This window comes from Anopheles gambiae, chromosome X, assembly GCF_943734735.2.
Source record: "Anopheles gambiae chromosome X, idAnoGambNW_F1_1, whole genome shotgun sequence".
Classification (NCBI taxonomy): domain Eukaryota; kingdom Metazoa; phylum Arthropoda; class Insecta; order Diptera; family Culicidae; genus Anopheles; species Anopheles gambiae.
This window is the reverse complement of record NC_064600.1, coordinates 25,619,399-25,634,726: the sequence shown is the minus strand read 5'-3', so window position 1 is coordinate 25,634,726 and position 15,328 is coordinate 25,619,399. Positions and strand designations below refer to the sequence as shown.

Below are 15,328 nucleotides of genomic sequence, written 5' to 3'. Positions count from 1 at the left end.
GTCAGACGATCTTAGGCGAGGGGTAGGAAGGAGATCGGTGGTGAGGGACGTGAAAGCTCAGCTCAACAGAATCGCTATAGGAGGAAGCGAGGCAACTAGACTAGACTAGAGAAATTAGAGCGAGAGGTACCTCACCAACCCTCGCATTGTTTGCCGGGATGTGTATGCACTGTTTGTATGTATGTGTTTTGGCATGGACGTTTGTTTACATTTTTCAATATTAAATTTGAATGATTTCTATGTTATTATAGATGTGAATAATTAGTAAATTATGAGTTAAATGTTCTCCCTGTAGGTGGATGTTCATTTAAACTATGAAAATGCTTCATTTTCGAGACGAAAAGAAAGGCGTATTGCAGTACATCATGACAGGTCTATAAGACATCGAACAGCTGACAGAGCACCTATCGAACAGAGTCGTGTTTGTTTTTCTCGTTCGATTGGTCCCAGAGCGCCGCCTTAGATGGCTGTCAGAGCGCCGACCAATCAGAACTTTTATCAACATAGATCTTGGGCTGGGCTCAGCTTTTTACATAACCTCGTTTCTAGACAGCCTTTAGACTATGCATTCATTTCATTAGACGAAAGTGTGTTGAAAGCGATATGATGCGCAGTGCATTTGTGTGACTATAGTTTTTTTTTTTTAAATTAGTTCTTAGAGGTCTTTTTCTTTCGCTTGTATAATATACATTTTATCTGCTCCGAAATTGTGAAAGGTTAAATAGTGATCGCTGGTGTTAAATCAATTACCTTACTGCGGTAGCTTTGAAAATGTTAGTAATGCACATGATAGAATATTAACACATCGTGATACAACTTTTTCGATGTTCTTGGACGGACAGCTTAACAAAGAAACTTAATGATAACTTATGGATTCTTGTGAAATATTACTTAAAATATATTTATGAGGCATGGTGTATTTAATTATCTCCAATATCCTTTGATGATTGATCTTTTGGACATTATAATCATTCGATTTAACCAATTGAAACATTTTCGGTAGCCGAGTTTCGTTGGTAGCTAAATACATTTGTAAACATTGAAATAGGGTGTACCAATTGTTGTGTTATCTACAAAAAGATTGAAATTAAGGAAAGATTGTGTTTTTTGCGGTTTCATATCAATGTATTCGTGTAAATTCTCGTATTTCCTTGTTTTCTAACAACTTTTAAAATTATTCAAAGTCAACTAATCAAATAAACATTATAATTATGATCACCGTCCAAAACTCAACCACAGCTTATCGACGAGCAAAACAAACCGCCCAACATTCAATCCCAATTTAAACGAAAACTAGAGCGCAGAAACTATGCCAAATGATGTTAAAAAATCGATTATGATGCCTTAACACTGAAATAGCACAGTTTTTGATCGTTTGATAATGTGAAATAATTATTTTATCGAGTTGAAAAATAGCACAACAATTGGTGCAAAAAAAAGGCCATTTACCAATTGTTGTGCTGTGCTCATGTCTGCAAGTTTTGCTATCAGATAGCAAAAAACAGTTGTGTCATTTCGCATGGAAAATCGTACAAAATTGGCATTCTAAACCTTAGGTTAAAAATGTTTGATTTTATTGATTTTTAACATCTTGTTATCAAATTTTGTAATTGTAAATTCCTTAAAAACATTCACCTCAGTTTTAAAAATCAATTTTGTTAGATCAAACAATCGTAGCACATTTTTTGGACTAGCACAATTGGTCTAAAGCACAACATTTGGAACACATAGCACAACAATTGTTACATAGAAGATGTATTGGAATACAGCTAATTACCTTTTTAAAAAACTGTTAAATTTACAAAATGTAAAAGCAATAATGTAGCTACAATGTGTGTCTATATCGTTCACATTTGTTTATGAATTTTTATACGGTTGTTTTGTCACAATTTATGTTTCAGTCCAAACGCTGTATAAGCTCGTCCGTAATCGGTGCAATGAATTAAAAATAATGAAAAAAAGGTTTCAAATAGGGTTTGCCAATACAGTGCTCCGATCGGAAAACCGGACAAAACTTCATTGAACTTAAGCATCATTTGTCCGGTTTTTCGTTCGAGGCACTATACTTTCAAAGGAACAATTACGACTGCTTTTTACTTACTTAATTAATGCATGTGTTTTATAATTATCCAATTAACCTTAATATTTTATACTCTACACCTCAGTCATATTTCCTTAGAGATATTAAAAAACGAAAACAAAAAATCAATCTGTTCAGGGTTTGATTTGACGCAAGGATAAAACGCATATAAATGGCCCAAGCGAATTTTTTCGGGGATATTGAACACAAAATCATGACATCTCTTTCTATTCTTCAGCCCTATTCTCTCACACGCAACGATAAACTTTTGCACCCTTGAACACATCTCGTACCATACCAATAGACGATGCGCCATCTCAGATTGCGCTTATATTTATCAGTCAAACGGATCGGTTTAATATATTTATCTGTCAAAAAAATTATATATCTCGGACATATGATCTTGAAAATTTATGCGCAATCTTGGCGCAATCGTGACGTGCAAACGTCATTTCCATACAATTTCAGATTGCGCCAAGATTGCGCTTATATTTTCAAGATTATATGTCCGAGATATATATATTTTTTTTGACAGATAAATATATTAATCCGATCCGTTTGACAGATAAATCTGATATTGCGCATCATTTATTGATACGGTTATTTCATTGTGCCATATTTGACCGTATTAATACACGATGCGCAATCCCAGATTGCGCATATATTCGTTTTATCAAAACATAAGTCATTTCGCGTAGTCAACCCTGAGCTTTAAACGTCATTTCCATACATTTTCAGATTGCGCCAAGATTGCGCATATATTTTCAATATTATAAGTCCGAGATATATAAATTTTTTTTGACAGATAAATATATCAAACCGACCCGTTTGACAGATAAATATATGCGCAATCTGAGATTGCGCATCGTCTATTGCTACGGTGAAGGGGTTTAAACTGAAAGATAACGATTCATGTTCATGAAGTAGTTATGGTCGAATGGTAATGGTGTTATGTTTGTACCATGGTTGATCTGAGTTCAATCCTCTTTTTATTGTTTTTATTTGATGATTTAAAGTTTTATTCTATTTTTAAAACATCCAGCTCCAATAACTTCAGACCTTTTTACTCATTGTTAGAAATGCATATGTTATATTCAATTTTTTTTTTGTTTTTTTTTAAATTATTTCTTTTAATTCATTTAGTATCAGTACCCCTTCATACAAAAAACCAGCAAATAGTACGACCATGAATAATAATATGGTGGCGCAACTGGCAAAGCGATTCGAAGTAGAATTAGCGATGTGGTTGGTAGCATTAAGGATGAAGCATAAGCATGAATTGGAACATGAGGGGAGGGAGTGAATCCGAATATTCATTTCTATTTTTAGCTCTTTTTTGCATGGATTCATTCTTCACGTGTGTTCACTATCCCCGAAAATGGTCTGCATATCGTTGATGTTTCCGGGGATAATTCGTTAATGCATTATCCCCGAAAAGATCTGCGAAAACCAGTGTGGTCGGGAGCTTGGGGGGATTCCTTTATTTAAGTATTAGGGGAAAGCGGGGCAAAATGGATCTGTTAAGGATTTTGGTCTGTATCTGATGGGTTAAACTACTTTACACTGTTATTTTGACGGCAATCGATATTTCTTCATCTTATTCATGAACAACAATCAGAACTTTATGCATTACAAACAAATTTAAATTTTTAAAATGAAAATCAACGACACAAGTCGTCTAAATGTATTGTACGGGGTAAAATGGTCTTTCTATGGGGTATAATGGTCTTACACGAAATGTCAAATTACATCAAAACATAGGGTCAAAATTGACCGCAATATTCGAATTTAGGCTTTGGTTTAAGCTCCTGCATCTTGGTAGAATTGTCACTACATAGAGATCACAATTTAGTATTTAGGTGTTTTGTTGAATTATCTAGTAAAATCGAAGAATATGGATGCTGGAATGCTGTAATTTGCTTGTCGATATAGTATACATGTAAAGAATCGTAAAAAAAAACGGAAAAGTAGAAACGCTCAACAGAGACACTTGTTCCTCTTGTAGCCAAAACAATTCTGTCATTTTATTCCAATTCCACCTCCTTTTATACCCATTTTGTTGGTCGCTTGCTTATCACTGTCTCACTCTTGTCTCCCTCTGTTTCTTTCTACTTTGCCTGTGGTACATTTTACTACGGTACGTTTGTACAGCGGCACGTCCTACCAAAAATTAAACATAACATACTTACAATACAGTTTTATTTATGAAAAACTAATTTACTGTAGCGATCTTAACCTATATCACAGCTCCATCACGTTGCTCATAACAAAAAATGAAATGAAGACAATTTTGTCACAAGCTGGAATGACTATTTTGCACCAGTGAAACATTTTACAAACAATAAGATTAAGAAATCCACAATAAATTAAAATGGCTATTTTTTCACGAAATCATAGATAAATTCTGGTGACCCCCGATATACGACTGTATTTGGTTGCGTTGATCGAATTAATTGTATGTCGAAAGTTTATAACCGATGTTGAGAGGTCGATATCTATGATATCGTTTATTTTATTTAAAACAATGTTCGATAATATATTAATTTTATTCCAAAAACGATACAGATATTCAAGAGCGGGTACTTTTGGAATCTTTGTATATGTGTATGTAACGGTTATCAGCAAGAAATTAAAAAAAAAATATATATATATATATATATATATATATATATATATATATATATATATATATATATATATATATATATATATATATATATATATATATATATATATATATATATATATATATATATATATATATATATATATATATGAATTTATTCTCAATGACTACGTTTAACTGTCAAAATCAAAATCGTCGTATCTGCGAATCGTCATAACTCGAGGAGGTCGTAACGCGGGGAATACCACTAGGTATAGGTGACCGCTAACTGGATGTGTTTTAACTGGATTGCTATTTAACTGGAGGTTCGCTAACTGGAGTGATTCTCAGTTAACGAACACTTGAACGTCAAAACATGAAACATCCGGAATCTCATGAAAAGAAATTTGTCGCAAATGTGCGTTTTCACACTAATTTAGGGCTTGTGCTTGTGACAATGAGGTAATTTTTAATCCATACATAAACAGTAAAAACATAGAATAAATTAAGAATAATTGGTTTTTGGTTCGAAATACACAACTGTCTAATAAGCCATATTTGTCCTGTTTCCCTACAATATTGTTTCATTGGATCATTAATATTTTCTGAAAAAATAAGTCATGGTATAATTATTTTCCAAACCAATACTAACATACCACCTAAATGTCATTCTCAGATTTACGCTGCCTCTATTAGACTGCCTCCAACATCAACGTCAACGATTTCCGAAGGAGTGAATACGCCAATATGAAGAGTCACAACAATGTTGCATCACGCTCATGCGATGAAAACTCGCAATTAGATAGTGATGTTAGTAATAACAGTTGTAGTGGAAATATTCATGACAGCGTTATCAGCACAAGTCACGCTGAGGCTGATCACCAAATGCCTTCATTAACGGTAGTTGCTGGTAAAGATCATGTAGGAGGGAACAACAACGATCAACCTGCAAGTCTCGATCTTACTATCAACGCTCCCGTTCAACCGTTTTCAAGTTTTCGTATGTCCCGTGCGGTAAGTTTATATTGCTGTAAAACACTAATTATAACTCTGTTGTCCACACAACAGCAATTGCATTTGAAAAATTGGAAACTCCATACAAAAAATTTAATAGAACCTAAAACCTTTTTTTATGAATTTTTGTAAATGCGAATAACTTTTATTTTTATTATTATTATTATTTATTTAATCTTCAACGGGCCGTATGGCCTAATAAAGATGTAACAGTTCATTAACAGTAACTGAGTCGAGATGTCGAAGTCGAAGCAATCCGAGACAGTATTGAAGACAGCCGACATGCGGAACATAGGGTCAGACCGACCAGCGCTGGAACGGGGTTGAGCGAGCCGTAGAGTTTCTCTAGATCTAAGTGTTCGGGATGGTACATAGATATCGACTCGATGCAACAAAGGCGATGATTCGATAGAGCCATTTAGCAAACCAGCGATGAAAGAACACTGTGCATTGCGTCTTCTAACCTAAAGAGGTTCAAGGCCTAGAAGACGGCACCGCGCATCATACGGAGGAAGATTATTGCGATCCTGCCAGGGAAGTAAACGTAGGGCATATCGCGTGAGTTTACGTTGAATCGCCTCAAGTCGAGCAATTGAAGAAGCGGTAGTTGGGCTCCAGACTACGCACGAATATTCCAGAACCGAACGAACAATACTGTTGTAGACAGCTTTGATGCACATGGGGTTGTGGAACTCACTATTTGTCCGGATAACCACGCCAAGTAATTGATTTCCTCTAGCTACAACGTCATCGATATGCTGTTTAAAGTTCAAACTAGAGCCAAGCAGAACGCCCAGTTCTTTGGCATGACTTTGTCGATTAACTGCAGTGCCGTCCGTGAAGTAGGTACACTGGTGGACATAAAAATAGGAACTTTTTTCTGTGACCGAAAAACATAGTTCTTGTCGGAAATATTTGGTAGCCCTGAAAAGGACTGTTTAAGTGGTTGTTGGGAGGTGGTGTTGCATGCTTGTTCTTAAGCTGACGCTTGAGAGTTGACCACAAATTCTCAATCGGGTTGAGGTCTGGACTCAACGCAGGCCACGGTAGAACTTGCACATCCTCGTTTGCCAAAAAACATTTAACTAATCGCGATGTATGCTTTGAGTCATTATCGTGCTGAAAGATGTAATGCTCTTCGTCTCCGAATTTGTGTCGGGCGTGTGGCAACATCTTACGACGTAGTATGTTTCTATACCCTTCCGAGTTCAGTGTCCCTTTGATACGGAACAAAGGACCCGGGCCGTGCCAGGAGAAGCAACCCCACATCATTACGTGGCCGCCTCCGTGCTTTAGGGTTTTTATAGTATTTTTTGGATGATACGCCTGTTTAGGAAGGCGCCTGACGTATTTAGTGCCGTCCGAACCATCCAGATTGATTCTGGACTCATCTGAAAAAAATATTTTGCTCCACCAAAAGATAGATGCAGCTAAATGCTCTTCGGCAAACCGAATGCGCGCTTCTACGTGGTGCGGCATTAGCTTACGAACCTTTCGTGGTTTCCGGGGACAGAACCCACTGGCGTGTAAACGGCGCGACACCGTTTTCGCCGAAACTTGCAATCTAAGCTCCTGCTTAATACGATTGCAAGTTTTGAAAGGGTCCGCCCTGATTATCTCAACCATCTGCACGTCAACGTCAGCCGTTGTTTTTCGCGGATGACCTGTGGATTTACCCGTAGCCTCGCTACGAATGGCGTTGTCCACAAACGTCCGCGAACGGCCGAACGCCTTGCAGATGGTTTTGATAGGCACGTTCTCACGATACAAACCCTGAATATGTTTCCGCTCCTCTGGAGTGCAGTGCTTTCCGCGACCCATGATGAACTTGTGGAATTTTCAAATCACAAACTTTCACCTTGACCACTGAATGAAGAATGAAGCGCAACACGGTTTGGATATCTTTTTATACCGAAAAACGCTGCCGTTACTCAAAACTCAGATAAGTAGCGCATCACAAATGCGAATATAAAAGGCAAACAAACAGCGATTGCAAATTCAGTACGCCTCGAACGTTAGGCGAAAGAACTCCGCAGGAGCCACAGCCTCTCTAAACCATACTAACAACAACATACGCCTCGATCTGTTGGCGATAAGAGGCCAACGAACTCCGCAGGAGCCAAAGCCTCTCTAAACCATACTAACAACAACAACAACTGTTGGCGAAGACACACCTATTGCACGCAAAAAAACACACAACAAATTTTTTTCCTATCTTTTTGTCCACCGGTGTACCAGTGACTGGGCTCCTGCATCGATTAAAAGACACACAGTAGCATTTCTCGATGCAGATAGTCAGTCCGTTACGCTTGCACCACGAACAGAAAATTTCCATGCAGTCTTGCAGGAATGTACAATCACCTGTGTTGTGAATAGGCGCAATTTTTTTGCGTCGTCGGCAAACAGACTGATACTGTCGGGAGGTAGAGCGAGGGTAACATCGTTGATGAACAATATGAAGAGAAGCGGGCCAATATTGCTTCCTTGTGGCACACCCGAGCTGCTGACTATTTCTTTGGACATGTGCTTATCAATTTTCACGATGTATGTGCGATTAATTAGGTAAGACTTAAGCCACTGTACGAGCGAGCTAGGAACTCCTAGTTTATCGAGTTTAGCGAGAAGAATTGCGTGCGGAAGAGAGTCGAATGCTGCTTTCAGATCTGTATATATTGCATCGACTTGAGCTCCGGCATCAATTTGACTAGTGCAATAGGTTACAAATTCAACCAGGTTCGTGGTAGTCGACTTTTTTTTGGCACGAATCCATGTTGATACGGGTAGCTGCGGCATGCATGTAGCAGATTTTTGTAAATCACTAGTTCGAACAACTTGGCAATGGCACACAAAGATGTAATACCCCGGTAGTTGATGGCATCTGTCCTGTCGCTCTTTTTGTAAATAGGAACCATCCAAGATTTCCTCCATGTTCCGGGAAAGTAGCCATTGGCTAGCGATGCATTACACATTTTTGCAAGGATAGGTGCTACTGTCGTTTGGCAGCGTTTCAGCACGGTAGAAGGAATTCCGTCGGGTCCAGGAGCGAAGGAAGGCTTTAGTTGCGTTAGGGCTGATAAAACGATCTCACTGTCGATGAAAGGAGTGCTCATGTTAATTGCGCCAGCCGGAGTGTTGACGAGAGCAGCATCAATGGTATCGGTATCATTCATGGCCGGTGAAAAGCAATCTGCGAAGCGATCCGCGAAGAGATTGCACATTTCATTAGTGTTGGCACTTGTTGCTCCTTTGTACGTAATGGATTTCGGTGTATGCGTGGATTTTGTTTTGCTGTTGTAGAAGCGCCAAAACGAGTCAGGCCACCTGCAGAGGTTACGTTGAATTTTACTCAAATATCTGCCATATCGAAACCTGTTATAACTGCAGTTTAAAGAGTGCGTGTCAAAGTAGATCGAGCGAGATCTTTGGCAGCGGCGCGTTTGGTAGTGACGATAAGCAGCTCTTTTTACACGTTTGAGTCGTTTGAGTGTGCGGTCCGCCCAGGGGGGGTTAGGTTTAGGACGCTGAACTGGGACGCATACAACAAAGGCTTGCAGCATGAAGGACGAGAATGAACATACTGCTTCGTCAAGTGAAATAAAATTGGAACAATGAAAGCTATTGTTAAACATTGATATCATGTCGTTCAGTTTCACATAGTCAGCTTAAGCAAAGTTATAACGATAAAATGCGGTTGTCGTCGAGTTTTGTCGAGTCGTCGAATTGCGTCGGGTCGACGAGTTAATACGTATATTGAAGTCAAACGCCGGATGGTAGGAGTCAAGAGGTACAAGCGGAACAACACTTGGAAAGACAGGCGAACACAATTTAGCTGCAGCATTGTTAGCGTAGAGCTGGTCAAGCATGCGTCCGTGCGAATTATTGATGTGATTAAGTTGCACTAATCCGTTAAATTTAAATCCATCCACAAAGGTGTTGTTGGCCAGTGAGCGCGCAGTTGGTTCATAGTGCGTGATTGATGAGTATGCTGGCGAGGACGAAGGATCAGCTGTGGACCAGCTTATGCTAGGCTGATTGAAATCGCCAATACAAACAGCAGACCCGAAGGGTTCAGTGTGAGAGTGAAGCTGCTGATACAATCATGTAGAGAGCGAAGAGTCGATATCTCGGAGCTAAGCTACGGTGGAATGTATACTACCATGACGTACAGATGTGCGTTATTGCAGGTGACGCGCACACAAATATACTCGAGAGAACGATCACGGGAAGGTAATTATATCGACTCGTATGCGTTAGAAACGGCTAGCAAAACATCACCACCGCGAGAGCTAGAGCCGCTGAGAGAGCGATCACAGCGGTAAACAGAGAAGTTGTTGTTGAAGAGAAGAGCAGATGGAATGTTGTCAACAAGCCAAGTTTCCGTGAGGGCGATGAGGTCGAAGTCAGCCTCCGATACAGCTAGGTGAAATTTATTTGTTTTAGTGCGCAAACCTCTAAAGTTTTGATAATAGCAGCTTAAATATTCAGCGGTAGCGTTGTCATTGTGGCGGTTGGATAAAGCGGGTATACGGTAAGTCAATTGAGCTGCGTTGTCAGAGCATGAGGCTTGGCGTGTTTGTTGCGTGCAATGAGCGGAACTTCGTCTAGTTGAGAAAAAAGCGATCGATTGTAGACTGGTGCAGGTGTGGAGATGTAGCGCGGTGGTTTTGGGGCGGTCCAGAAACAAGTGTTGAGTTGGGTGCTTCCAGGGTATCATTCACCGGGGGGTGACACTGTTGTGATGATGTTGTTTCAGGACCAGGTGGAGTAGACGTGTGTGCGGCTAAACGGTGAGTCGTTGTTGGTGTGCGTGTGGTGTAGCGGTGATCAGTACTAGTAGCTGGTGTGCGTGTTGTAAAGCGGTTTCGGGTGGCTATAGGAGATGAGAAATGAAAGCCAATTCATGCTGTCCACACTAACCCCTCTTCTCAGCAGGCAATACGTAATAACGTCATCGGTGGCTAAGCGACGCTTTACAGAAGCGACCACTTGTTCCACAGTGACGGCCGTTGATAAGCGGGATAGGCGGATCCAGATCCTACCTGTGAATGGCTCACGAGGTGCAGCTTGAAGCGGTGATGATAACGGATCGGTTCCCACCAGTTCATGCGGTTGTGTAGGTGCCGGCTGGACGGCAATCGTGGTATTGGTGTATGCGTTTGGCGATGACGCGGCACAAAATATGTTACCGCGACTGTTTAGAATTCTGTTTACACCAGGAGATGCCGAATCCTCGATTACGCACCTCCGCTATCTACCAGTAGCCGGTCGAGGATCAGGATTCCGAATGTGAGGCGTGGATGCAGTTTGAAGGAGAGTAAAAGGGGAGGGCACTGCGAACTTCGGCGACAATAGACTCAACGAGCGTGCCGATAGCTGCTACGGCTGAGGTGAGGGCGGCTTAGAAACCGACCTGGGCGCCTATTTCTTTTACCGAACGGCAGCGCGGATTTTTAAGCATGTTAGTGCAGCCAATGCAGCTCCAGCCGCGGTGGAACGTAGCGTCACAATATGCACAACTGATGATGCAGCCGGTGGCCTCTAGCGGTTCAGCACACGAGAAGCAAATAGCCGCCATCGCGAAATCACGCGTAACCACAGCACAACACTGCTAAGCCGAGCAGGAAAAAACAGCAGGAAACCACAGTTGCGGAGCAACGAAACAATTCGCCAAGACGCAACGATGATGTGAAGCAGTTTAATAGTCCGTAGAATAGGCAACAATGCGATGCGACGCAGAAAACACAAGAAAATTATTGAAAAATCACGGAGCGCGACGGAAGTGCGCAGGATGAAATTGTTTGTTAGTGGAGTTAGTTGTGTGAGGACAAAACAAGATAATTATCAATGCATTTCCACTTGAGGGGCCCATTCCGTTTTAAGTTCGTAGGCTGAAATTTCAGCCTGTTAGTTGTTTGCATTGTATAGCAGTTTTCGAGCAGCTATCTAAGTGGGTATAATATACTATAAAATATACTCTATAGTATAATATAGAGGGTATAATATGTGGGCTTATCCCAAGGTGTATGAATTTAGAAGGCTGATTTTTATCGCTTCTGCTGTGAACAATATTCATCGGCGTTTTATCCATGTGACAGTTACGGTCCGTCATATTGGAGTTCAGCAATTGTGTACAAGCAAAGATGCATTCAAAAATTGTTTTGTTCTCTTTGAACTATCTGTTTTGTTCTCTTTGAAATCAGCTGTAGTTATTTAGCTTAAATAAATCGATCCGAGCAATTTTTAACCTTTCTTTGCCCAATATTTATCTTTGGGAAAATAATCAATCATTCATGAGCAAATCTGATCGCGCCCGGGACGAATCGGCTTTTGTTTACATATTCCTTATATTTGCATATACATATATGTTTATAGATAGCATGGAATAATCTCGACTGCAATACGGAGGCTAGTTTTGCGTTTGGATTTGTATGGAGTGTTGACATGATTTCAGTCGTCAAGTGTTAAACTCCATGTAAAATAGCTGAACGATATTGTTACCGCCCCCGCAGTTTGATTTTGTGAAACCCTAACAGTGGGTGCTCAAAATTTGAAATTAAAAACTTCCTGCGGTATGTCCCTGGGAGATGATAATGTGCCCGTAAAAGTGTCTTGCGATACAAATTCGCAGATCCTGGTATCGTCAACGTTTTCAAGTGTCGTTCCACAGTCTTGCGATTGACTCCCGCTGATTTTTCAAAGTGTCCCGCGGTCTAGAGTTCTATCGGAAAACCCTGTTAGTATTCTGGTAACAATTATGTTTACAGTTCTTATTCACTTAATGGGACATCTTGTTTTCCTGAACTCAGTTGGTATCAAAATCTATTCATACTTATTTATTTCCTGTCCATTTTATTGATTGAACTGTCAGCAAACTATTCAGCGCTCAACTAAAGCATGTCAACTAAAAAGCGTTCAACTAATCAATTCTGACTGTAACATGACCAAAGTAGTCTGGTTTGGGGGCTTGCTCTTCTGTTTCTTAAATTGCACTTGCAACAACAGTCGTTGCTTTCAAGTGAAACGGTCTAAGAAGCCCAGCAGTAACGTACCGTTAGTTGTTCCTAGAATTTGATTTATATATAAGATAACGAACAGCCCACAACTGTTTTAACGATCGTTCATTTTAAGGAATGAACAACAAATGAGCTCGGCTGAATCAAAATGAATTTAAAACGGCTGTTAAAATGTGTTCATTGCTTTGAGATAATAGCTGGTATCGCGAAATAATTGGTTTAAAATTAACAGTCGTTAAAAATTAACCAGAGTTGTTAAAAATTGCTAGAATTTGGCATTGCGATCGCATTGAGTTCATTTGTTAATTTTAACGACTGATCCTATGCCGTCGTTAAACAAACGACTGTCAAGAGCGTATGCGATACAAATTAACAGTCGTTTAATTGAACTTCTTGAATTTTTACCCCGTGTTTGCCTATATGCCATTTCGAGCAGTCGTTAACTGTTTTGACGGTCGTTTATTTTAACAGGAATGAACAAAAAATGAACTCGGTTAAACCAAAATGAACTTTAAACGACTGTTAAAATGTGTTCATTTATTCGCGATGCCGGCTTTTAACATTACATAACGGTTGCATTAACAAAATCGACATATTCATGGGTTTATCATGGGATTATCTTAACCCGCTCAAACAAAACGTTAATTGCACTTTGAGTAGTAGTATCCCATGAGACAACAGACAACCTCTTCCAGTCACCTCACCTAAACACCTCTATCAGTCAATCTTTATGACACCATGATGACAAAAAAAGAGAACCAACCAACTTTGAAGCGTGCGCGATCAACGAATGACATCTCGTAGCGTCTTAAATGGACTACGTACAGAAGTTTGTCGTCGCATGAGAACGTTTCTGCGGTTTGGTCGCCAACATCTAGGCACTATTAGGTAACAGCAGGGTGGCCACTCAACCGGGAAAACCGGGAAAACCGGGAATTAGCCGGGAATTTTATTTTTCCGGGAAAAACCGGGAAAAACCGGGAAATTCTGCAAAAAAACCGGGAAATTATCACAAACTTTGGCTATCACTGTTAACCAATTGTACTAAGTGCATTTTCAATTAATGGGATGTTTTGTATATTGTTCCCAACTTAGGCAGCGGTCAGAACCTAGCCGCATGCGATTTTGCCGCAAGCTTTTGTATGGGATTTGACGTCAATGACAGCACTTGCGAATCTGCCGCATGTGGCGATGCGGCAAAATCAAAATCATTTGATATTGCCGCATCGTCGCATGCGATTTTGTTTCAGATGTCAAATGTCTAAAATCATATAAAATAATGATTATCTTTATAAAGAAACAACAAAATATCAATAATACCTTGAAAAACTAGAAAATTGAGAAAACTCTTTTCTTGCCCCATGCGGCAAAATCGCATGCGGTGAGGTTCTAACCGTTACCTTACCACAGGCCAGCAACATCACACCAATGTGTAAGGACAACATTTTCCGTTTCTCACATATGGTACTCAATAGATGTACTATACTTCTCATTCGCACTGGTGCAATACTTACATTCACCGATATCGGTTCTTGCATGTTTCGGGTATGGTGTGCCTATTCGATCTACCTTGCACTCGTCTTTTGTTTTTCATCTCTCGTGAAGTTGCAGTCATGTCGAATTTAACGGTGAATTTAGTGGGCGATCCCAAATTTTGAACATAACTGATAATTTTTGTACTTTTTACGAATTTCAAGGTTACCCAATCACACATCGCCTGTACATTGGCATTTTGCATTTTGGTTCCGGCCCTGTAGCTTCATTCCGCCCGGGTGACTGGGTTCCCACACTGGCTGGCACTGATGATTCAGGTGGCGTCGCTTCTGCAGTTCGATCGTTACTACTTTGTTTTATTATCACATAAAGTACACTTCCCGTAAAACATATTCAAGAAAGTGTCCCAAAATGAAGAAAAACCCACTGAAATCTCCTGCATCTATTCGTGAGATGCATCATCAGCGTCGTGCGAGTAACAGCATAATGCATGGCTGCTGTTAAACAGGAAATCCGTTCTTTGCAGATTTGTATGCTTTCTCCAGTGGCTGGTTGGTCCATGACTTCCGGTTTACCTTTTTTAAGGTTGTGTGATGACATCTGTTAATCAACAATTGATAGCAGATGAAAAATATCTATGCCACGGGGTCTTTACACGTTATTGTCATGATGCTAAACCACCAAAAAGTAATATTTGTAAAGCTTTTTTTTAATTGTTTCATCAGTATTTTGCTCATATAAAACTTCCGAAAATATACAGAAATTCATATTTAAATAGCTTAAGATCCATAGTAGCCAAATTTGATCCACAAACGAGTGCACGATTGAAATTTTCTTTGTACAAATTTGATAGAAATCATGCCAAAAATGGTTCTCAAATGTGTTGTCACACCTCCAGATTGAATATAATATTGTTGAATAATTCACAAATAACTTTTATCCAGTTTTTTATGACAAGTGTCCACCTTTCCCGTAATGCCCGTGTTTACTTACCATCTTCTAGATAACGATTTTTGAAAACCTATGACATACTAATTTGGAATTGAAGTATCGATAAAACCGGCAGGCGAAGCATAGTGTACCGGGAAAACTCCAAAAAATCCGGGAAAAACCGGGAAAAAA

General features: G+C 39.8%; 1 protein-coding gene across 3 annotated transcripts in view; it reads left to right on the top strand.

Annotated features, from left to right (window-relative positions):
* The first annotated feature begins 536 nt into the window (after positions 1-536).
* Positions 537-15,328, top strand: part of LOC1278707 (transcription factor kayak) — a 44,796-nt gene continuing 30,004 nt past the window's right edge. The window contains exons 1-3 of one of the 3 annotated variants that reach the window (XM_061647690.1): positions 558-773; positions 4,933-5,147; positions 5,362-5,699. In XM_061647690.1, the coding sequence (XP_061503674.1) occupies positions 5,433-5,699 (267 nt within the window). In that variant the 5' untranslated portion in view covers positions 558-773; positions 4,933-5,147; positions 5,362-5,432. Of the gene's footprint in view, positions 774-4,929; positions 5,148-5,361; positions 5,700-15,328 lie in introns of all 3 variants that reach the window. The other 2 variants (XM_061647686.1, XM_318333.6) reach the window with 2 other exon arrangements.